Genomic DNA, 22,325 nt, shown 5'->3' with positions numbered 1-22,325 from the left:
TGTCTCCTCCCTGGAGGTTGGGGGATGCGGCTGAATGTTCCAATCCTCTAATTAAGCTGTTTTCTTTCTGGTGACCAGCTCCCTTCCTGCAGCTATTTAGGGACCCCCAGCCACTAGTCATCTCATTGGCATTCAAAAAACACTCATAACTTCAGAGATTCTAAGGGTTTTAGAAGCTATGCTACAGGAACCAGGGGCAGAGATCAAATATATATTTTTTCATTTCACAGTATCACAGTGAGGATCTACAGGAAGGGAGTTTCCAGAAGAGGGAACAGCAAATGCAAAGGCCTGGAAGTGGGAAGCAGAGCACCCAGGATTTACACACCCTCTGACAGCTGATTTTGTTCTTGCCATTGTTTATTCATGTCATATCATACCATATGATATCATATATACGGTTTATCAAGGCTATATTGAAGTTACAAAACACCAGAGTTGGGAGAAACTTAAAGATTACCCTAAGTCCTGATTGTACAGGGGTGGCAAAAGAGGTCATAGAGCTAGAACCCAGTAGAGTCCTTGCCGTCAGGGCTTCTGTTACCCTGTGCAAAGTTAGACATGGCTTCAGGGGAAATGGTCGAAAGTATGATGGTGCCAGATATGGGGTGCATCCCAGGTCAGTGCTTCATTCCCCATGCCCCAGGTTGAACTGATCATTACTTGGCTGGTCCTCCACTTAGCCTCAAGTCCACGTTGACAATATGTAATTCCAGCCCACCTCCTCCGAGACAAGCAGTGTTTTTAATTGTTTTGTCTTCCCCCTAATCTCAGAAGGTGGTCACCCAGGCAGGGACAGGCTAGCTTTTTTTTTTTTTTTTAACCCAATGTAACTTTGTATGTCTCTTAGTGCATGGAGACCTCACCTTGCTTCTAGTGGACCTGTCAAAGCTCAGCCCTCATGGTATGGTGTGATCATTGGACATGACTGAGTCCATGTTTAAGGACAGCCCATGCCTTTTCTTTCTGGAAGTTGATCCTTTAGTACTCAGCCTTGCTCATTATATTCGCCAAATATAAAATCCAGCTCAGTGACTTGAGGAAGTTGTTGCTATGCCTTTTGTGAAGTGAAAACATCGGTTCAGGAAAACAATTCAAATTTTGATGCTGACATTTGATCCTTTCCCCTACCACTTCCTGAATTCCCTAAGCCACAGCTCGTTGACCTCCAGATCCTACTGAAATACACAGTTATAAATGCTGTTTGTTGGACATGGGGGTTTTATTCAAAGCAAACTCAGATGCAGCATTTTTGGCTGGACACTTCCATACATGATTTTAGCAATGGAACCCTATCCAGGCTTCACTTGTGTAACTTTGTCTTGCTTACTGCTTTCCCCCACCCCTCCTGTCATGGATGTTTCTAGAGGACCTTTTGTGAATGTAACTTCCAATGGGAATGTTTCACAGTAGAAATATGCTCTCCTGTGAGGCTCGCACGTGACATTTCTGAAGATTTATTTAATTGGACTTCACTTAAATCCCACTGGGAAACATACTTTTGCTGTGAAGCTGTGATGTGTTTAATTTGGGGGTCTAAGATAAATGTTGGTCCTCGGGGTGGATGGTTGAGCAACAGTTTTCCTCTTGTACAGTGGGCTTGTGTAATGAATAGCTTTACTGGGCTTTCCTCTGTTTGTTTGTTTAGCAATGCTTCATTATTTAAACTTCTGCACTGAAAGGCAAGAATGTTTTTAGACATTCTTTAGAGAATTAAATAATAATGCAGAATATCTGGTTGAGCTCTCAGGAGAAATATGGCTTTGTGTTTTATAGCACTCTCCTCCTGTTAACATTCCTGTCTCTGCAGCTTCCCAGGATGATCTCATGGATTTTTTCCCCCTCCTTTAATCCGTCTTGATGGATTAACCAGTATTAAGTTTGAGACCAGTGAGCAAAAAAGGTGGAGCCCTGACATGGTATAGAGTAGCCTCCCCAGTACACAGAACGTCTCCAGCTAAAATATTCTTCCGCCCAGAAGGATGCCACATGGAAGTCATGTGCCAGTGCTGATCTGAAAGCGGGTGTATCTAATGTGGAGGGAAGTGTCTTTGGGAGATGAGTGGGCTTCTGTGCGTGCATGTAGCTGGTTCATGGAACTAAGGTTCTGCAAGGCTTACTGCGCTTGCCTTTTATAGGCATGCTGGTCCTTTCAGCACACCCCCACCCCCTGCAGCCCCCACCTCCACCCCCACCACCCTGCCACCCCCATTCTGACCTTGGACCACTTTTGGCTTGGCTTTAAGGTATGATACCAAGTAAGTTGGGTTGGCTCTCAGGGGCTTTGTTCTCAGGCAGCCCACAAATTTTGGTGTGGCTCTTCAAAAGTAAGTATTATACATTAATTTCTAAAAGTAAGCTACACTGGGAATTACAAGTGGCACTATATTCATTTGGGCTGCTTTAACCAAATGCCATAGACTGGATAGCTTAAACAACAGAAAGTTATTTTCTTACAGTTCTGGAGGCTGTAAGTTCAAGATTGGTGTGCCAGCATGGTTGGGTTCTGGTGAAGGCTTTCTTCTTGGCTTGCAGACAGCTGTCTTCTTGCTGTGCCCTCACAAGGCAGAGAAAGAGAGACAGCAAGCTCTGTGTTGTCTCTTCTTATAAAGGTACTACTCCCATCACAGGAGCCCTACCCTCATGACCTCACACTGGGGATTAGGGCTTCAGCATACGAATTTGTGTGTGTGTTTGAATATGGGGAGGAGAGATACAGTCAGTCTATAGCAGCCACAAAAAATGCATTCAGAAAAGGTCAGAAAAGGAAAGGGTATGAATTTTGCCCAGGATTTGAAGTGTGTGTAACACCATTTGGTAAATCAGTGTGTTCTCTCTCTGTTTCTTTTCCCCTCCCCCGCTTTTCTTTTCAAGCACATATTGACCACCTGTTGTGGACTTTGGAACACTCAGGAGCTTCCCACTGAACTCTGAATAAAACCTGCCTAAGAGGCCCTGTGAGGAGGGTACCTGCCTCCCTGCCTTCCCTTCTCCTAGCCCTTCTCCCCACCCGCCTCTTGCCCAGTCATTGTGCCCCCCCACATTTGGCTCCCTCGAGTCACTCAGAGACCCCCTGAGTTCCCTGCCTTTCCCAGTGTGTTCCCTCTCCCTCTGTTCTCCTGGATTCCGTCCCCTCTCATACCTCAGAGAGGCTGTCCGTGAACCCCAATCTAATTAGTCCCCTCTCATAGCACCCAGGAACTGGAGAGCGGCTTCCGTTATGACTTATCCTAATTTGTGACTGCCTTCTGGAATCTGTGTTTATAGTTGTCATCTGTCTCCTCCTGATGGAGTGAGGAGGGGCGGGGAAGGGGCCTCTGCAGCGTGTCACTCACCTCCTCAATTCCCAGAATGTTTGGGGAGGGTTTGGTCTTAAATACAAGAGATTATAACAGTGAAAAATGTGTTAATGTAACTGGCATGTCTGTTAACAAATCCCAGAGTTGATCTGAGTGTTTATGGTGTGCCTTTCTCCCTGGGAACCGGTTGGTCTGTGCTAACATAGGTAAAGTTTAGACATGTACAGTTAGAGAAACCAGAAAGAAAACTGAACTTGCAAGTTTTCAGGAACATGGGGGCTGGAACTTGGCTGTCTTTCTGTTGGCCCCTGACCCCTCACCCCCAGACTGGATCTTGGTAGGCACCCTTCTTAGCCATTCACTTGATTGAAGCCCAAAACCCTTTCCTGGAAAGCAAAAATACTTACTCTTATTTTCTTTAGTTGGCATTTTTGTTAGTGAGAATGGAGCTCAATAGACGTAGATAAAATCCTGGTGGAAAAAAAAAAAAAGAGACTACACAGGCTGGGAGGAAGGTGTGCGGATGGAGGGGACACCTGGATCCACCAGAAACATCTGTTCTGACACTTCCATTCCAGACTAGGATTAAGAGAGAGCAGAAGGCAATTCCCTGCCCCTCTGGCAGAGAGACTGACTTGAAGTCAACTATGCCCACACCCTGCCTTCAGGTGGTTCTTACTGAAACCTTTGTGAGACAGAATGGGGAGGGTGAGTTAAAGATGGTATTCTCTGCACTAGCAGAGCCTTACTGTGTGTTTGGCTGGCAGGGATGAGTGCTCAATCACTCTTCCCAGCCCACCTTTGACTTTTTAAAAATAGGTCTAACAAATATTCTGTGGATTCGTTTGAAATTCAAGCATCAAAATGTATTCCAGGTAGAATGTCTCTCTGTCATGTTTTCTTCCCATCTACTGCTGATGGATTTATGAGAGACAGAGGTGGAGGGAGAGGGAGAGAAGGGTAGAAGAGGGGAGATGGCAGGGACAGGGAGAGAGAAGAGGGAGAGGGGAGGGGAGGGGAGGGAGGAGGGATCAGGGTAGAGGAGCAACAGTGGGGGAGAAGAGGTGAGGGAGAGAGGAGTGGAGAAGGGCGCAAAGGGGATAGAGATAGAGACCAAACCCAAGGCCCTGGTGGGGAAGAAACCAGAGTCATAGAGTCTCACTGACTTCTGCAAAACCTGAGGGGGTTCCTGGCTCTGGGAACTCTTGAGATCTTCACGGTTCAAATCCTGCTCACATAAAAGTCATCTGCTTATTAAAATAACACAAAGCTGTTTAATTGTTGTCTTTGTGGAAAATTACATGACTGTCATCAGCTGTTGCTTCTGGCAGTGCTTTCTGTTCTAATGTAAATAAATGAGGTAACAGATTTAAAGAAACAGGCTGTATTTACATACTTGTGAGGTATCCTCTTAAAACAATCTGCCTGTGTTATTCAAATACACACAAATTAAACTTGTGGTAGCTCAAACATTGGTTATTCATTAAAGCCTTAAAGTCGAAATGGTAGGAGGGGGGCAAGAGAAGTGTACCTCCCTTCAGGGGGTAGGAACCAGAGGCTGACTTTTCCCTGTGGACTGAGCTACTCCAGCCGGCGGAAATCCAATCCCCAGCTCTTTTCTATACCAATTCTGTCCTGAGGCAACTTCTGAGCCAGGAGTCGAGGGTGGTGGGAGCAGAGGGGAATCTTTAAAGCTCTGACAAAAACTTTCCAGGGTCAGCATTTCTTGGAAGGCCTCCAATTAAACTTTATTTTCAATTTTCATAAATCGCAATTCCTAAATCATTGGATGTTTCTGACTCAGTTTACTTTTTTGAGGTAAATACGTGGGCAATCATTTCTTAAAATTCTTCCTATTGAGGGCATGGCAAAGGTTTTATCAAACAAGGAAGGAAACAGTATATTCGAAAATATAAGAAAAATGACAAGAGACCCCTCCAATAAACAAGTTAATGACTGGAAAAAGTAGAAGTATATGGAACAAAAAATCGAGAAGAAAGCACACTGCTAATTATACAAAGATTAGGAAGTAGCAAAAGCGACTGTTTTAGTTCTTGGTAAGTGTCATCATCAAGTATTAGCTTATTTCTGGAATGCTGGATTTTTTTAATGTTGGGGTGGGAGGGATGGCACATGATCTGAGAGAAACAATAGTAACTATTGAAGTGGCTACCTTGTCTGGGTTAAATAACTGGGGTTCTTTGTCTCACACCAAGAAAATTTAGGACATGGACACACATGAGGGGTTTAGAAGCAGAGGTTTAATAGGCAAACGACAGGGAAAGGAAAACAGCTCGCCCTTTAGTGAGAGAGAGGTGACTTTCCAGAGGAAAAAGGCCGGGTAGTGGTGAATGCGCCAGATTTTATAGTCTGGCTTGAGGAGGTGGTATCTCATTTACGTAGGGCTCACAGATCGGTTTGACCAGGTGTGAGGTTTACACAGCAGTCAAGGGAGGCTGGTCACCCCACCCTAATCTTATTATGCAAATGAACTCTCCCATTGCTTGGCGCCATCTTGTCTGCTCCTTACTGTACACGTGGCTGGCAGAGAAGGGAAGATGGAGCCGCCATTTTGAACATGTCTAGTCGCAGGTAATTCTTTTCTGCTGGCGTCCACCCCTGCAAGCTCTCAGTTTGCTTGTCTGTGTCTGCAGCTCAACTTTACAGGCTGCTCTTTGTTAGAAAATGATTTGGGGCTGCTTTTCATTAAAAGGAAAACCTTACGGAGGACTTCTGTACCCTCACTATCTGCCTAAGTAATTTCTTCTTAACTCCTGTATCACTATGATACCAAAGTTACTATACGATGACAACGCAAGCAATGTTTATTTCATGTAAGCGTCAGTATTCTATATTATGTTGTTTTGTCCAGACAATTCAAAGAAAAGACTGTTGTTAACTCAAAATTCAGGCAAATTCTGGTATCAACTGTTCAGAATTTTTTTTCTCTTAAAACATTACTAAATACTACTTGGTTAGATGAACTAAGTAAAAATGAACAACTTTTATTATCGGAAGATAGTTTTGGGATGGCTATTCTGGAAGTGATTTCAGCCTATCATTTATCACTAGGAAAACACCAGGAAGATCTTTTTATTTGATTAAGTTTTTGAAAATTATTTCCAAAAAGAAATTGACCACCTATCTCAATACCTCTTTCCCTATATCTCCTGTTGGTATCTAACATATCAGCAGTCACCTGTCTTCATGTGACTTGGGGCTAATTCCTGTGTACAAAGGGATTTAAATAAGACTAGTCCTGCTCTCCAAGGACCTAAATTCGATTAAGGCTCTTAATTTGGATATACACAGAAAGGAAAATATATTTTAAAAGAATATGTATTAATAATGCAGTTATAGTTGTAGAGTGAGGCTGCATGTATACATATAATAAGTTGTTGAAACTAAGTTTTTATAGAATGACTCTGAGAAAAACTGTAAATACCTCAACTTAACTTATTGAGGAAATTGATGTATGAAAAAGTTGTGTGTGTGATAACTTTACGTCCATTTCAAAAATTTCTAGAAGTATACATATATTTTTAGAAATATACCAGAAATGCATTTTTGGCTATTTGATACGCCTAAAAACTGTCTTTTTTTTCAAGGCTTCTAAAAATCGTAGATATAAAGAACTAAATATAATGAGGTTTTCAAGGGAGACCACACTAACCACCAGCCCCAACCCCCACTCTGCATGCCACTTCCTCTGGCAGTGATGGAGTGTAGACTAGGCTAATAGCACTGAGTACACTTTTAGCAGAGCAGAGCCACAGTGGGCTGTCCTCATGGCTCCTGCTTTGTCCTCCCTCTCTGGTGATGCCCCTGCATGGGGTTGCCTCTGCAGGATGGTCTCCTCTTCCCCACTGCTCTGAAGCAACTGTACCAGCATCAAAAGTTCATCTCTAGCAACACTGATGTTGACCACTGTAGTCTCTGGTCATCTTCCTGCATCTGACTACCTCCAGTGCTAGTTAGCTTTGCTGTTCCATTTGACAATCGTTCAAATAGCTGCAGGGTTTGAATGCGTTCTTAAAATACCAGGATGGCTATTGTACACACAAAATCATTGAATCATTACGAGAGATCTAAGTAGTAGTATCCTATTTTATAGTTATGGAAAGATAGATAGCCCAGAAGACTTCAATAACTTTAAAAAAGTCACACACTTAGCATGTGGCAGACCCACTATTCTAAATCCAAGGCAAAGCTCTTTTTTTTTTTTTTTTTTTTTTTTTTGCTGCTTTATATATCATCCACTGTCTTTTCTAGAGTTGGCTTTTAAGATATATCTGTAGATAACTGTCTTCTTCACACAGGAAAAACCCATGAATGGAGGGACTAAAATATTTTTAGATATATCTTCCTAAAAGACTTAATAATATAGCAAGCCAAATAATGTGGATAGGTACTCAATGGGATTCAAGATCCCATTATATTATATATCTGAAGTTTTATGTATATGTGTATATTTTAAGCTTGTGATACTTCCTTGTTTATGTCTTTTCAAACATAAGGCATTTCACATGTAAGCCAGACCACGCTGGTTTGAGGGAAGCAGTCAAATGACGTGATAATAAGAAGACTTCTCTCTGACTCATAGTCAGCCTCCTAAATCTCTCTCTTTCCCTGAGTAAGATAAATACTTCTTTATCTCGTGATTCATACCTTATACCTAGTGAGACAACACTCCCATTCAACTCTCTCTGCCTCTGTTTGATAGGGCCTCCCTTTACTCTTCTTGGGAAAGAAATACAAGTTCCCTGGGGGCAAGATCATAAGACAATTTTAGTAACACTTCCTTGGGTATTTTACAGCAGGAATGATTTTCATCTTGAACTTGAAAATACCCTACTGTAAAATACCCAATCACATCTATGGAGTATAAAGAACATTTCACAGAAAACCAGAAGTAGAAATAATCTTTGTGGATTGAGCTGCTACCCACCCCCGCCCCACATGTTTCTCCTGTTAAGGTAGGTGATATTCTGCCCTGAAACTTATGAAGTGACTCTGACCCTGTGTTTGAAGAAGATTTCAGCCTTGACAGCCTGACATCAGCTCCAGTTCATCCAGGCTTTGTTCTTCCACAGATTCTTGTGCTTATAGAATCTTGAGTGGCTCTGATGTTCTGTTTCCATGGAATATATCATAGCATCCATCTGTTCTTGGTATAAACAAAATAGTATCCAACTTACAGCAATGTCTCTCCCACTTAAAATAAAACACCTAACTCTCATGTAGCATTTTATCCATATTGAGAGCTCTGTGAGATAGATATTATTATATTACAAGTCACAGATATGTAAACTGAGAGGCAGAGACATCAATAACTTGCTCGAGGTTACAAGGTAAGTGATAGGAGTCAAGATTTTTAACTCAAGCAGTCTGGCTCCAGTCTATGATCTTAACCACTATCGTCAAGGCACTGTTTTACTTTAAAAGACTGGTTACTCAGTAAGAAAAACTAGGCAACAGAGAGGGGTGATCAATATGCTTATAGCAAACTGTAGAAGAGTCCAATTTTAGCCTACACCCCTCCCCTTGGTCTTTGAACATTACTTCTGTTTGCTGACCTTCAGTGAGAGTGTTCCTTAAATTTCTGGAAACAGCTCACTTTCTAGCTTAGCATAAGACCAAAAAGTGCTGTCCACCTTTACAGTATAAAAATCTCTTGCTTATAGATTCTGCATTTGGATGTGGTTTCTTTAACTCACCACCCAGCGCATTGCTTCTGAATCACATTACAGAGGACTCTTCTGTTTCCAGGACTGCAGTAGCCAAAACAGCAACAGGAGCTGAAATGCATCTATAAAGAGAAGTTTCCCACTAAAACTAGAATCCATTGCTTCAGTAGGACTGTCACTGAACTGACAGTGTGTTAGAAGAAACTGGCAGGCAGTATTTCCACATATAGTTCTTTAGGGGTGCTAGGTATTCTTTGTTGCTGCCATTTAGAATCAATGTACTGACCACACTCATTTTGGCAGAGAACCTACTTTTGAGATAAGCTTTGAAAATGTTTGCTGACCCCCACCCCGCCCTGCCTCACTCCACCCCAGCATTGTTGCTCATGGCTACAATATGTTCACACTAATAACTGCAGGCTGTTGTGCACATAGGGAAGTTAGCCACCTCGGTAGAAATTAGAGGAAGGGAAGAAGGAGGGAAGAACAGTTTTATTTTCAAAATCCAATTCTGTGGTAAAACCAGAAATGCAAAGACAGTCTTTATTAGGAAAGCTAGGACCAACAAAGTGAAATCAGATATATTTGTTTAGGAGAAATAGGGAGCTGTTGCTTTCTTTACGTTAAAAGTATGTTATGCAAACTTTAAAACTGCTCGGATACCTTGGTTCCTAATTCTTTTTTGTTAAATAAAATTTGAAAAGTAAAAACTCAGGAACATTAGCTTATATAGTCTTTATATTAAGCAGATTTTTTCTTTTAGATCTTTAAAATAGTAGTTTCCCAAAGTGATGAAAAGAAAAAGCACTTACAATGTGCGGGACATTGTTTTAAGGTACTTTATTAACCATTTTAATCATTACAACAACAGTACAGTGAGGTAGGTACTATTATTATCCCTGTTTTGTATACGGGGAAACTGAGGAACAGACAGGTGAGAAACCTGCCCAGGGTCTCATAGCTAGTGTTTGGCTGTGCTGGGGATTCAAACCCAAGAAGTCCAGCCTCAATACCCCTGCTCTGAATCACTGCACTGCACTGCGGGCTCTCATGGACTATACGTGTGCATAGATCAGTTGGAATTTAGGACAAAGGTGATGATATGGGGGGTAATAAGACATTATTTATTGAATACCTGGTTGTGTATCAAAACCTTTACATAGGCTTCCTGAACTATGACCCTGATGGGTAGATGATATTACATCCACTTAATAGACTGGTAAACTGAGGCTTAATGAGGGAACCTGACTTGCACAGAGTCTCACAACTGCTAGGAGGCAGAATCATAACTGCAGCTAGGTGTGTTTGTCTCTGATCTTTGCTCTTAACCTCCATGCTACACTGCTCCTGCCTTGTTTGTTAATTATCATGTTCTGATATTCTTAAATAGTAATAAATATAACATCATCAAGGTTCCTCATTAAGTGATCAGTCACTTTGGCCTCTGGTGACATTTGATGGGGTAGGGTCGGAGGAAAGTAACTGGAAAAGAAAAACCAGATTAGCTTTACTCTTCCCCCTCCAGCTTTCAATTTCAACCCTTCCCCAAGACAACAATCCTTCCTGCAGACTTCTCTGGAAAATCCACCACTGTGAGCTTCCACTGGTTTGTTTTACTTTAGGCACCGTCCACAGAGAGAGTTTTTAACTGCAATACATAGCTGTGCATAAGCCTTATGGAGAACTGATGCCCAAGATGATTAGCAGACTGGCAGTTGAACAGGAGAGTATTTCTTCAGACTCCTCAAGGAGAATTTCCTTGTTTACCTTATATGTTTAAATTGTAATATCTCCTTTTCTCTCCACCCCTCCCACCTCCAAATATTATATGAACAGAGTTCCTACATGGCTTAAGCATACAATACACCCATACTTTTGCACATAAGCATGCTCTGTGATTTGGAGCATTCTGTGTGTCTGTCTCAAATTCCCTCCTCCCCCCACTCCCCCATGGGTTTTTTCCCCCCCATTAGGCAAATGGAAGGCCCATGCCACCTGTTAGCATTACATCATTGGCTCCCCAGAACACAGTTGCACCAAAGGCCTTAAACAAAGTAGTTCTTCTTGTATTGTTTGCACTCAAAGAGCTGATATCATGCCAACTGATGTCATTGTATGTCTTTGTGTAACTGCTATGGCAACTGGGCAGGTGGGGAGCCTCCAGCTGATGTCATTGAGAAAGGAGGTGTAGAGGCAGAATTTTAAAAAGCTGGACGCTGCTTTTTTCTGTGTGTGGGGTTTTCTAGCATGTGTTGGGTTTTCTAAACTAGCTGCTTTTAAGACAAATTACAGCTTGAGTGCCCTAAATAAGAACAGAGAGGTTTTTCCCCTGCTTTTAGAGACTTCTTTTGAATTTGTTTTATTGTTCTTTCCTCTCATCTTGTATGGAAAAATGTAACAACTGCCTTTTTTGAAGAAAAAAGTGAATTAGGTTCCCATCACAGAATCTGTGTGGAATTTGGGTTTTTGTGGAGGCGAAGCTGAGCAGATTTTAACTCTTCAGAATCCCTTTTGTGGAGGCTGTGATGATGACAATGGGCAGTTTTTATCTTATTTATTTTTTAAGTCTTCACTGGTGAAGAAGTTATTTTGCATATTTTCTTTCTTCTACTTCAGAATTAGCTCTTCAGGTTCGAACTTTATTGTCATAATTGCCTAGCAGAATAAACTATCAATCATATGTAAGGGCAGAGGTTAATTCTAGAAATCAACTGAAATTCGTATACAGCTCTTGTTTTTCTTTTCAAAAAGCTGGGGTAGGTTTTGACTTCTTACTTTCCATGAGTAAAGTGAACATAATATTGCCCTTTGAGTTTTCCTTGGATCGTAACCATACCTTAAGGAGAATATGATTTCTCTCTTTTACACAGCCAGCTCCGGGTCCATTGGTTGTGAAGAGTCATGAGGCTTGGTCTAGGTTATGGTCTGGAGTTTCCCGCTGTGGTTTGTCAAAGATGAGACTTGAAATGGAGAAGAACATATGCTAGGCTCAGAGGCTAGTGGACAGATAGACTTCCTGTCCTTATTGCAACATAACCGTCTCTTGTTCATGCTTTGGGTTTTCTGCCTTATCTCCTGGAACTATCAAGACAGCCACAAGCCATCTGTCTTTGAGGGTAGATGTTGTGTTCTGGTGGCTTTCAGCTAATAGGACTTTTCCACTTCCCCCTCTTCTCAAAGGGAAAGCCAGAGTGTATCTAGTTCCGTTTGATTAGAGTTAGAACTGAGTTGGCACTAATAATGTCAATCCAGATTTTATAGCACTTACATGTATATTATTATAATTTGAGCTTTGTAATAATCCTTTGGATTTATCTGTGCATGCCGTTGTGTGTAAAAATATTAGCAGAAAATTTAAACAATAAACTGTGATCCGTAAATCCCCTAACTTAAACAATTGTTCTTTTTTTGTACAATTCTTCAGCTTTTGGTGAATGTTTTTTACTTAGCTTTTAAAAAAATTAATATTAAACCAAAATGTTTTATTTATTTTCACATTCTTTTTGCAACTACTCTTAAACGCTACATAATACTCCGTGGAATGAATGTAATAACTTTTTTCTTTTATTTTTGTGTTTTACTTGGCCTTTTAAAAATATATATGAAACAGATAATATTGAAGTGAACATCTCCATATATCTAGCTATCTTTGGTTAGATGATTTCCCTAAGATCTATTCCCAAAAGTGAGATTGCACTTGTTCAGGGGAAGGTTTGCATTTTAAAAATGGAGAAATAAGCACAGTTTATAAGCTTTTTATGCTAGACCCATAACTCTTGGGAGGCAGAGCAGAGCCGTAAGATCAAAAGTATGCATTCACGCATCCACAAGAGGTTTCTTGATGGGTTTATGTGCCCACAAGCCTTGGAAAGTCGAGGAGTAAGCAACCACGCTGCTCTCTCATTCTGTTCTACTGAAAGTCAGGGTTGACAAATGTCAGGGCCTTACATGGAGAATATCAAAAAAGATTATAAGAGCAATCCTTCCCACCCCACCCTGGCTTGTCTTTTCCAAGTACTTCTCTGCTGATTTCACCTGTGGGCAATCATATAAATAATATAAATTAAAATAGTGAATGCCTGCTGAGTTCTCCTGTGTGCCAGGAGATGTGCTAAGTATTTACACGTATTCATTTATCTCAGGCTCACAATCACACTCAAAGGGAGACGCCATCACCCTCAGTTTACAGATGGTGGAATTGAAGCACAGAGATAAATGAACTTAAGTCATAGTGTCAGGAAATGATGGTACCCAGTTGATAATCAAGATAACCTGTCTCTTCCAATGTTCCTGCTTGTAACCACTCTGCTGTATTGGGAGCAAACTTGTCCCTCTGGGTGAGGTGAGCTATGAAGGGTGCAAGACATGCTCCTGTGGTGCTGAGATTCCACCCGAAGAGGTCATCTGTGCCTTTCTTGGCTCCCAAAGCGCAGGGTTCTATGTAGGCCACTGAGCATATGGCTCTTTGAGGCAGGTCACATTTGCAGCTGACGAAATTGCCTGATGCTGCGTGGAACTCTTGCTAGGGGAACATGCCCTCATTTGTAGAAAGAGCACATTTCCCAAGTGCTCCATGCAGTGATACTCCCCGAAGCTTGTCTTGGGTCTCCAAATGGACTTTTATTTTTTGTTTTGTTTCATTTTTATTTTTGTTTATTTTTTTTGTTTAAATACATATTTATATATGTATTTAAAATGTGCATGAACTACAATGCAAACTCATTCTAATGGGGAGGTGGCATGCTCTGCGAGCTCTGAAATCTCAGTCACTCTCAACTTCTGTGTTTGTGTTCTAGGTGGACTTAGTAGTTTTAAGCAGAACCATGAAAACCTCTGTGACAACTCCCTCCAGCTCCAAGAGTGCCGGGAGGTGGGGGGCGGCGCATCCGCGGCCTCGAGCTTGCTACCTCAGCCCATCCCCACCACCCCTGACATCGAGAACGCTGAGCTCACCCCCATCTTGCCCTTCCTGTTCCTTGGCAATGAGCAGGATGCCCAGGACCTGGACACCATGCAGCGGCTGAACATCGGCTACGTCATCAACGTCACCACTCATCTTCCCCTCTACCACTATGAGAAAGGCCTGTTCAACTACAAGCGGCTGCCAGCCACTGACAGCAACAAGCAGAACCTGCGGCAGTACTTTGAAGAGGCTTTTGAGTTCATTGGTAACTATCTCCCATAGGGAATTTTCATCCTCTGCCTTCCTTTTCCCTCTGGCTCTTGCTTTGATATCAAGTTCAAGGTTTATTCCTGTGTTGGAAAAGAAAAGCTGCCCTAGAGTTTTGGAGGGCTCTGCTACCTGAAACAGCCTAAGTATTCTCCTAAGTCATAGCCTGTCGAGTGTATCCAAGCCATCAGGATGGATATAAAAGGACAGTAATTGAATTTGTTGGGATCCGTTCAACTAGAAATCCTCATCCCTCAAGTTCTCAGTGAAATAGTGGTAGGGGTTAGCATTTATGTGCTCTATAACCAGAAAAGTGGATGGAAAGTAAGGAATCGGAGGTCAGAGCTGGTGCTGCTGCTACTTGATCTACTAGCACCGTTGAGCACCTTGGAAGCCATATCTAGTGAATATGACACCCCTTCCAAACACACCTATGCCTTCCGGTCACCCTACTAAGCCTTATTCATCCAGCATAAGGGGAGATGGTACTAGGTTTCCTTTGACAGTCTGCCCCAAACTCATTGAACTAGGAAAGATCAGGTTGTGTAGACAGAGTAGTTCCCAAGGAGGAAGTTTTAGCAACAGCAGGCTTTGATCTGCAGAAGGAAGCAACTATTAGCCTAATCCTAATCTTAATTTCTGCAACTTCTATAGCCCCAAACTGCTCTAAGACTCAAAATATCACTGAGCGTGGTGGCTCACGCCTGTAATCCCAGCACCTTGGGAGGCCAAGGCGGGCGGATCACCTGAGGTCAGGAGTTTGAGACCAACCTGACCAATGTGGAGAAACTCTGTCTCTACTAAAAATAAAAAAAAATTAGCCAGGTGTGGTGGCACGTACCTGTAATCCCAGCTACTCAGGAGGCTGAGGCAGGAGAATCGCTTGAACCTGGGAAGCAGAGGTTGCAGTGAGCTGAGATCACGCCACTGCACTCCAGCCTGGGCAACAACAGTGAAACTCTGTCTCAAAAAAAAAAAAAAAGACTCAAAATATCATTTTGGGAGCACCTGCAATATAGCAAAACTCAACATTTGTTGTTTTTTTTTTACATAACTTCAACTTTTATTACCATAAAGGGGTGGCCTAGTACTTTTCCTAACTATTACAGCAGGTTGTTATTCCAGGAAGCATACAGTTAAGTGGAGTGGGGTGTTCCTTTGTCAGAGAAAAAAATAACAGCCTTAGGTTTAACAGCCACTGGGGTCTGGCGGATTTGCTGTCGTGTTGACATCTCCAGTCATTTTGCCAAGCTGTTTTCCTTGCTAATTATGCCGTCAGCACAGGACCGTGGAATATTGAGTCTGAAAGGAAATTCAGGGTGATCACTGAACTTAGAGAAGTAAAGTGACTTCTCCAAGGTCATAGGAATTCTAGTGTCCAAGAAGGGGCCAGAATCCAGGATTTTTGACTCCCAAGCCTGAGGCCTTTTCACAACACACTAAGGCAATGTTTATGATGCCCTACTAAGTAATTCCCAACTGGCAACACTGAGGATGCAGAGATACTGCAGATTCTTTATTAATAAAATCTGAGCCAAACCTGGAGCACTGAGGAAGAAAAATTTCTCAGCAAGCAGATGAGGAACTTCTGGTTGATACATGATGTGATGTTATGACTGAGCTTCCATCTGACTTAATTCCAGTTGGAGGAAGTTAGGAAATTGTTTTCTATTTAATGAGTAGGGTAAGATATACTTGTTCTAAGAGGATTTCAACCAAAGCTCTCACATTCCTTATAGATTACTCAGGCTTACCTGCCCTTTTTTTTTTAAGGAAAACAAAAACCAATAACAAATAGCATTCAGCCTGAAGAACAACTCCGTATCACAACCTGCATAGGCACAATTTTATTTTCATTGTTATATTATTGGATAAACTGAAATCTTACAGTCTTGCTTTAGGAAAAACACAGCAGGTTTTATAAACATAATAGCTTTCACTGAGAGTGTAATATAAACTAAGCAGCATCTAAGTTTAGTGTTTACACCAGTTTATTTATTCCTGAATCAAGTGTGTGTAGTGGAACCCGTGGTCCAGCCAGGCACTTAGAAGCTCATTCTGTCACCACCATGCTTTCTGGTCTTGACTTGGAGCTAAATACCGTGTGCTGAAGGGAAAAAGTTGAAAAAACGGAGATGCTTACTTTTCTTGAAATGCTGTTGACTATGAGAAGTAAACCTTATCTGTAAATTTTTAAGGTGAAAATTTACATCAGGTTTTTTTTTTCCTTGGTCCACTAGTGGGTAGCCAGTAGATGTAGTTTAGGTGAAATCACTACTCTCTCTACCCCTTCTCCTTCCCTACCTGTTTATCTAATTGATGTTCCTTCAAGGAAGCTTTCTTAGGGATGCGTTAGAGTCTAGAAATGTCATTAAGAACCTGTTCAGGCAGTGCCCACACACTATTGTCCCAAGCTTTTAATTTATCTGAAAACTTAGCAAGTCTTCCTCTTTCAATTGCTCTGGATTTTGAGCCATTGCTGGGATTCCTCCATCTTCTGCATTATTGCCACATTGGAATGTCATATGTGGAAGCAAACGGGATTGAACGCTTGAGAGGTGACACCCTCGGCCTATATACTACTAGCCTTTAGTTAATTTTCTGGGGAGAAGCTGAACATAGTATCTTTCTAGTTTAGCTTTATTCCTTTAACCTTAATCAGGGTTTAGTAAGACTAAAACTCTTATCCATTTAATGCCCATTCCTGTACAGAGCAATTCTATAAAATAAAGTGTTTTTTCTCTATTACAAGTGAGAGAGTTGTTGTTACTAGCACTAGGTTTGTTAAGTCACACAACCGAAAATTGGAATTAACATCCTTAATCCAGAGAGGAACTGTATATATATATATATACACACACACACACACACACACATATATATGTGTGAGTGTATATTTTCATGTGTGTATATAATTTTTCCCCTCCCTCTCTCCTTTTCCTTCATTCTTTTTTTTTCTTTCAGTAGTGTAATTCCAGAAAAAAAGAGAACAAGACATCTGAGAGAAGGTTCAGTGTGTGTTAGAGTTGACTTAATCAATAGCTTATTCAACGTGAAAGTTAACTGTGTTACAGGTCTGGCTTCAGGCCACTGCTGTCACCTGTGAAGCAAACTGTTCCTATGAGCAATTCTTTCTTTCATTTAAATGTAGATGTATAGCTTCTTGTTTATGCTAATATCAACTTTAGCCAGTTCTGGAAGTTGTGACATAAATATACATAATGAACTAGTGGATTATACTTGGCTTTAAAACTGTTTTAATTCATTATTTCTATACAAAATAAGGCATTGCAAAGTTGAGATAAAAGTTTCTCTCTCCGTGCCTCTCTCTTCCATCTTCCCTTCATCTCTTGTCTTTCTCCTTTTTTTCAGAGGAAGCTCACCAGTGTGGGAAGGGGCTTCTTATCCACTGCCAGGCTGGGGTGTCCCGCTCTGCCACCATTGTCATTGCTTACTTGATGAAGCACACTCGGATGACCATGACTGATGCTTACAAATTTGTCAAAGGCAAACGACCAATTATCTCCCCAAACCTTAACTTCATGGGGCAGTTGCTAGAGTTCGAGGAAGACCTAAACAACGGTGTGACACCGAGAATCCTTACACCAAAGCTGATGGGCGTGGAGACGGTTGTGTGACAATGGTCTGGATGGAAAGGATTGCTGCTCTCCATTAGGAGACAATGAGGAAGGAGGATGGATTCTGTTTTTTTTTTTTCTTTTTTCTTTTTTTTTTAGTTGGGAGTAAAGTTTGTGAATGGAAACAAACTTGTTTAAACACTTTATTTTTAACAAGTGTAAGAAGACTATAACTTTTGATGCCATTGAGATTCACCTCCCACAAACTGACAAATTAAGGAGGTTAAAGAAGTAATTTTTTTAAGCCAACAATAAAAATATAATACAACTTGTTTCTCCCCCTTTTCCTTTTAAGCTATTTGTAGAGTTTATGACTAAATAGTCTGTGCAGGTTCATAGACCGAAGATACTACACACTTCTTTAAACCAATTAAAAAGAACCAAAAGTAAATAGAAAAGACATTGAATCACCAAGGCCTGGGATCAACCTGGGCTGTCCACACAGAAAACAAAAACCCAACCAAACCAAGCCCTGTTGTGCTCACTGGTGCAAAGAGAAGATCAGGGCAGCTTAAGTGGTCTAAGAATCCTTCAGGCATTCTTTAAAGAGACGAAGGATACCTTTGATTTTGTGTGTTTCATGCTCTGGATTTTTTTTTTTTCCTTCTCTGGGTTTAAGAGATTTTTTTTGAAATAGTGAGGAACTGACCATTATATGCCTTCACTGGCTTCTTGTGCAATAATATGATGTTTTAAGTGTGCAAACAAGTTAGAGCTGGCAGCTGAATGATAGACAAATAGTGCAAATTTGCCAGCTTGGAGATAGAAAGGAATTCAACAATATATCAATTACTTTCCTTCCCACCTTTTTCCTTTTTTTTCTGATTTGATTCTGGTTACAGTGCCATAAACCTTGTTACATATGTATATCAGAATGTAAGAAAAAAAATTTATTTAAAAATATTTTTCGCAAAAAAAAAAAAAACCTTGGTGTGTTTCTGTTGATTGTGTAAAAATTTATTTTCATTATATAAATGAAACTGGTTTGGGATGTGTCTTTTTTCCCCCCTTTTACCTTAACTCAGGTTCAAGCCTTTCTTAGCTCTGGTAACTTGCATATATAACAAAGTTGAAATAAAACAGATTTTTATATAGGGAAAGAGAGATGAGGAAGGGAACATATCCAGTTTTCTCACTGTGAAACAGAGAGAATTAGCAAGGAAGTGAAAGAGCTCCAGTATTGATCTGCCCAGTCACTATCCCTTCTATTCTCACAATGCTGTCATCCTCTCCTGCAAATATCTATCATTCCTTTTGCACTGGGGAAGGCTTGCATTAAGGGCATCCCATCTGCCTTTGCGCCTTGGTGACCAAATCACTGCCAGATTGATTGATTGGTGAGAATTCAGTGATCTCCCTAGTGGCTATTTGATAAATACTTAGGACAATCTTCCATTTAGGGATCTTGGTGTTCTTCCTCCCCCCCCCCCCACCCCCACCCCATTGTCACTTGCTCACTTGACATCTTTGGTGACATTAACCATGTAATGGGTTGCAGCAAATTGCTGTTGCCTACTCTTTTCCCAGCAAACTGAAACTCAGCTCCATACATATGTACAGCTTCCTTATAACACTGGGTTAACGCATAGCTGGGTTCCCAATTCACTGTTGATGGAGGGTTGGGGGTATGGGAAAAACACAATGCAAATATTTTCTATGTTTCATTAAATTAAAAGTCTAGTGGGATTTGGCCATAAGGAAGATTTATGGCAAACTGAAATTTGCCTGGGGTGAATAAAAGAGTTGAAGAATGTGGCATGTTGGATTCTATGTGACAACATTTGACATAAATAATTTTGTGTATGTTGGCTTGAAAATGTTATAAGGAAATATTTTTGACATTTAAAAAAATAGCTTTTCTACCAAAAGTAATTTAAATTTTTCTTTTATAGAAAAGTGGAGACTGAATTTAACAGGAATTAACAGCTGTTTTAGATTATTTTAATACAAAGTGTTAATCAGGTGAAAAGTAAATCTCTGCTTTGTGCTTTCTACTCCTCAGGCTAACAATTTCCTTGCTGTTAGAGTATTTAAGGAGTCGGGTTGATATATAATTAGTGATTTAAAATGCATGGTAATTTATCAGACATTTCTTTTTGTTATTTTAAGTCTAAGTGTTAAATTTCTGATAGCATGCAAGGTATATTGCCTCCCTCTGTCCCTTCCTTCTTTCCTTCTGCTTTTTCTTTGTTCCCCTCCCTCCCTCCCTCCCTCTTTCCTTCCCTTTCCTTCCCTCCCTCTTTCCTTCCCTCCCACTTCCCTTCCCTCTCCCTTCCCTTCCCTTTCCCACTTTCCCACTTTGCCTCTTTCCCTCTTTCCCTCTCTCTTTTTTCTTTCTAACAAAACAGGAAAATCAATACAGTTTCTTATCTTTATCCACATGGAAATGATTTATGTTTTTGGAAGTTTATGATTTTGAGAGAAAAGCCTATCCTGGGGCAAACAGTAATCCTGCCAACCAGAATACCAAGGATTCTGAGAGGGACTCAGGTCTTTTCTACTAGTCTGCTGTGAGTCACTTAGCCTCCATTTCTTCATAAGGAATGTTAACCAATTCATGAAAATAATACAGATTAACCAAGCCATAGCTCTAGAAACCAGACTCCACATGTTGCTGGGCCTCACTAGCTGTCTGGGAGCTATGAGGCTGCCCTAGGAAATAATTGTGTCTCCCCAAGAAAGCCAAGTCCCTGACCAATGCATGAACAATTCTCAGAATCCAGCAATGGTTGTTTTATACTAAATGAATCTAATTACTTAGTAGAATGAACCTGTAATTAATTTAAAGAAATATAGCAAGCATTGTTATCTTAGGTTGAACAAAACAGCTTTAGCTTTCTATATATATTACATTTATTTCAATAGTTAATACTTTTCCAATCAATGCATGTGAACCAGGATAGGGAGTTTTCATTTCTTGAAAGAGTTTGTGCCAGTGTCTTCTGCATAAGGAAAGGCAACTTGTTTGGAGGGCATGGGAGGTAGGGCAAAGAAGCTGACAAAAAACATGTACAAGGGGAAATATTCAAGAAGAAATGTACACAACCCCACAATCACATACTGGCAGTAAAGGGGAAACATGGCCTTTTGTAATACGAGAAACAGGAGAAAATGGGAGGCTAAAATGAAAAGAAGAAAACCTATGTCAGAGTAAAGAACTAGGACCTGAATTACACTCCAGAAGCTGACTAAGATAGAATGCTAATAAATTGCTCCACTAGATGTTCTGATGGTAGGAAGTCCGATGAGCCAAGTTAAATAGAGATCGATCAATGATGGCCTTCACATTATGTGGGGACAGACTCTTGTAAATAGGCCACAACACTTCATCCCTGGGATGCAAGGCTGGTTCAACATATGCAAATCAATAAATGTAATCCAGCATATAAACAGAACCAAAGACAAAAACCACATGATTATCTCAATAGATGCAGAAAAGGCCTTTGACAAAATTTAACAACCATTCATGCTAAAAACTCTCAATAAATTAGGTATTGATGGGACGTATCTCAAAATAATAAGAGCTATCTATGACAAACCCACAGCCAATATCATACTGAATGGGCAAAAACTGGAAGCATTCCCTCTGAAAACTGGCACAAGACAGGGATGCCCTCTCTCACCACTCCTATTCAACATAGTGCTGGAAGTTCTGGCCAGAGCAATCAGGCAGGAGAAGGAAATAAAGGGTATTCAATTAGGAAAAGAGGAAGTCAAACTGTCCCTGTTTGCAGATGACATGACTGTATGTCTAGAAAACCCCATTGTGTCAGCCCAAAATCTCCCTAAGCTGATTAGCAACTTCAGCAAAGTCTCAGGATACAAAATCAATGTACAAAAATCACAAGCATTCTTGTACACCAATAACAGACAAACAGAGAGCCAAATCATGAGTGAACTCCCATTCACAATTGCTTCAAAGAGAATAAAATACCTAGGAATCCAACTTACAAGGGATGTGAAGGACCTCTTCAAGGAGAATTACAAACCACTGCTCAATGAAATCAAAGAGGATACAAACAAATGGAAGAACATTCCATGCTCATGGGTTGGAAGAATCAATATCGTGAAAATGGCCATACTGCCCAAGGTCATTTATAGATTCAATGCCATCCCCATCAAGCTACCAATGACTTTCTTCACAGAATTGGATAAAACTACTTTAAAGTTCATATGGAACCAAAAAAGAGCCCGCATCGCCAAGTCAATCCTAAGCCAAAAGAACAAAGCTGGAGGCATCATGCTACCTGACTTTAAACTATACTACAAGGCTACAGTAACCAAAACAGCATGGTACTGGTACCACAACAGAGACATAGATCAATGGAACAGAACAGAGCCCTCAGAAATGATGCCGCGTATCTACAACTATCTGATCTTTGACAAACTTGACAAAAACAAGAAATGGGGAAAGGATTCCCTATTTAATAAATGGTGCTGGGAAAACTGGCTAGCCATATGTAGAAAGCTGAAACTGGATCCCTTCCTTACACCTTATACAAAAATTAATTCAAGATGGATTAAAGACTTA

The 22,325-nt window shown here is 40.8% G+C and overlaps 1 protein-coding gene and 2 long non-coding RNA genes across 3 annotated transcripts in view; 2 read left to right on the top strand and 1 right to left on the bottom strand.

Annotated features, from left to right (window-relative positions):
* DUSP10 (dual specificity phosphatase 10) overlaps positions 1 to 18,803 on the top strand; it is a 40,579-nt gene extending 21,776 nt beyond the window's left edge. The window contains exons 3-4 of the mRNA XM_032136862.2: positions 13,783 to 14,154; positions 17,529 to 18,803. Coding sequence (XP_031992753.1) covers positions 13,783 to 14,154; positions 17,529 to 17,794 — 638 coding nt within the window. The 3' untranslated portion in view covers positions 17,795 to 18,803. The remainder of the gene's footprint in view (positions 1 to 13,782; positions 14,155 to 17,528) is intronic.
* LOC131381829 (uncharacterized) lies at positions 2,389 to 8,358 on the bottom strand. Its single transcript, XR_009210789.1, has 3 exons — positions 8,318 to 8,358; positions 3,707 to 3,770; positions 2,389 to 2,557 (listed from the first exon to the last, which is right to left on the bottom strand). It is a non-coding gene; the product is annotated as an uncharacterized LOC131381829 (long non-coding RNA).
* Positions 8,534 to 9,700, top strand: LOC131381830 (uncharacterized). The gene is made up of 2 exons (XR_009210790.1): positions 8,534 to 8,650; positions 8,984 to 9,700. It is a non-coding gene; the product is annotated as an uncharacterized LOC131381830 (long non-coding RNA).
* Positions 18,804 to 22,325: the final 3,522 nt, after the last annotated feature.

This window comes from Hylobates moloch, unplaced genomic scaffold, assembly GCF_009828535.3.
Source record: "Hylobates moloch isolate HMO894 unplaced genomic scaffold, HMol_V3 SCAFFOLD_18, whole genome shotgun sequence".
In the NCBI taxonomy this organism is placed as follows: Eukaryota; Metazoa; Chordata; class Mammalia; order Primates; family Hylobatidae; genus Hylobates; species Hylobates moloch.
Note: the sequence above shows the minus strand (reverse complement) of the source record. Positions and strands in the feature narration are given on the sequence as shown.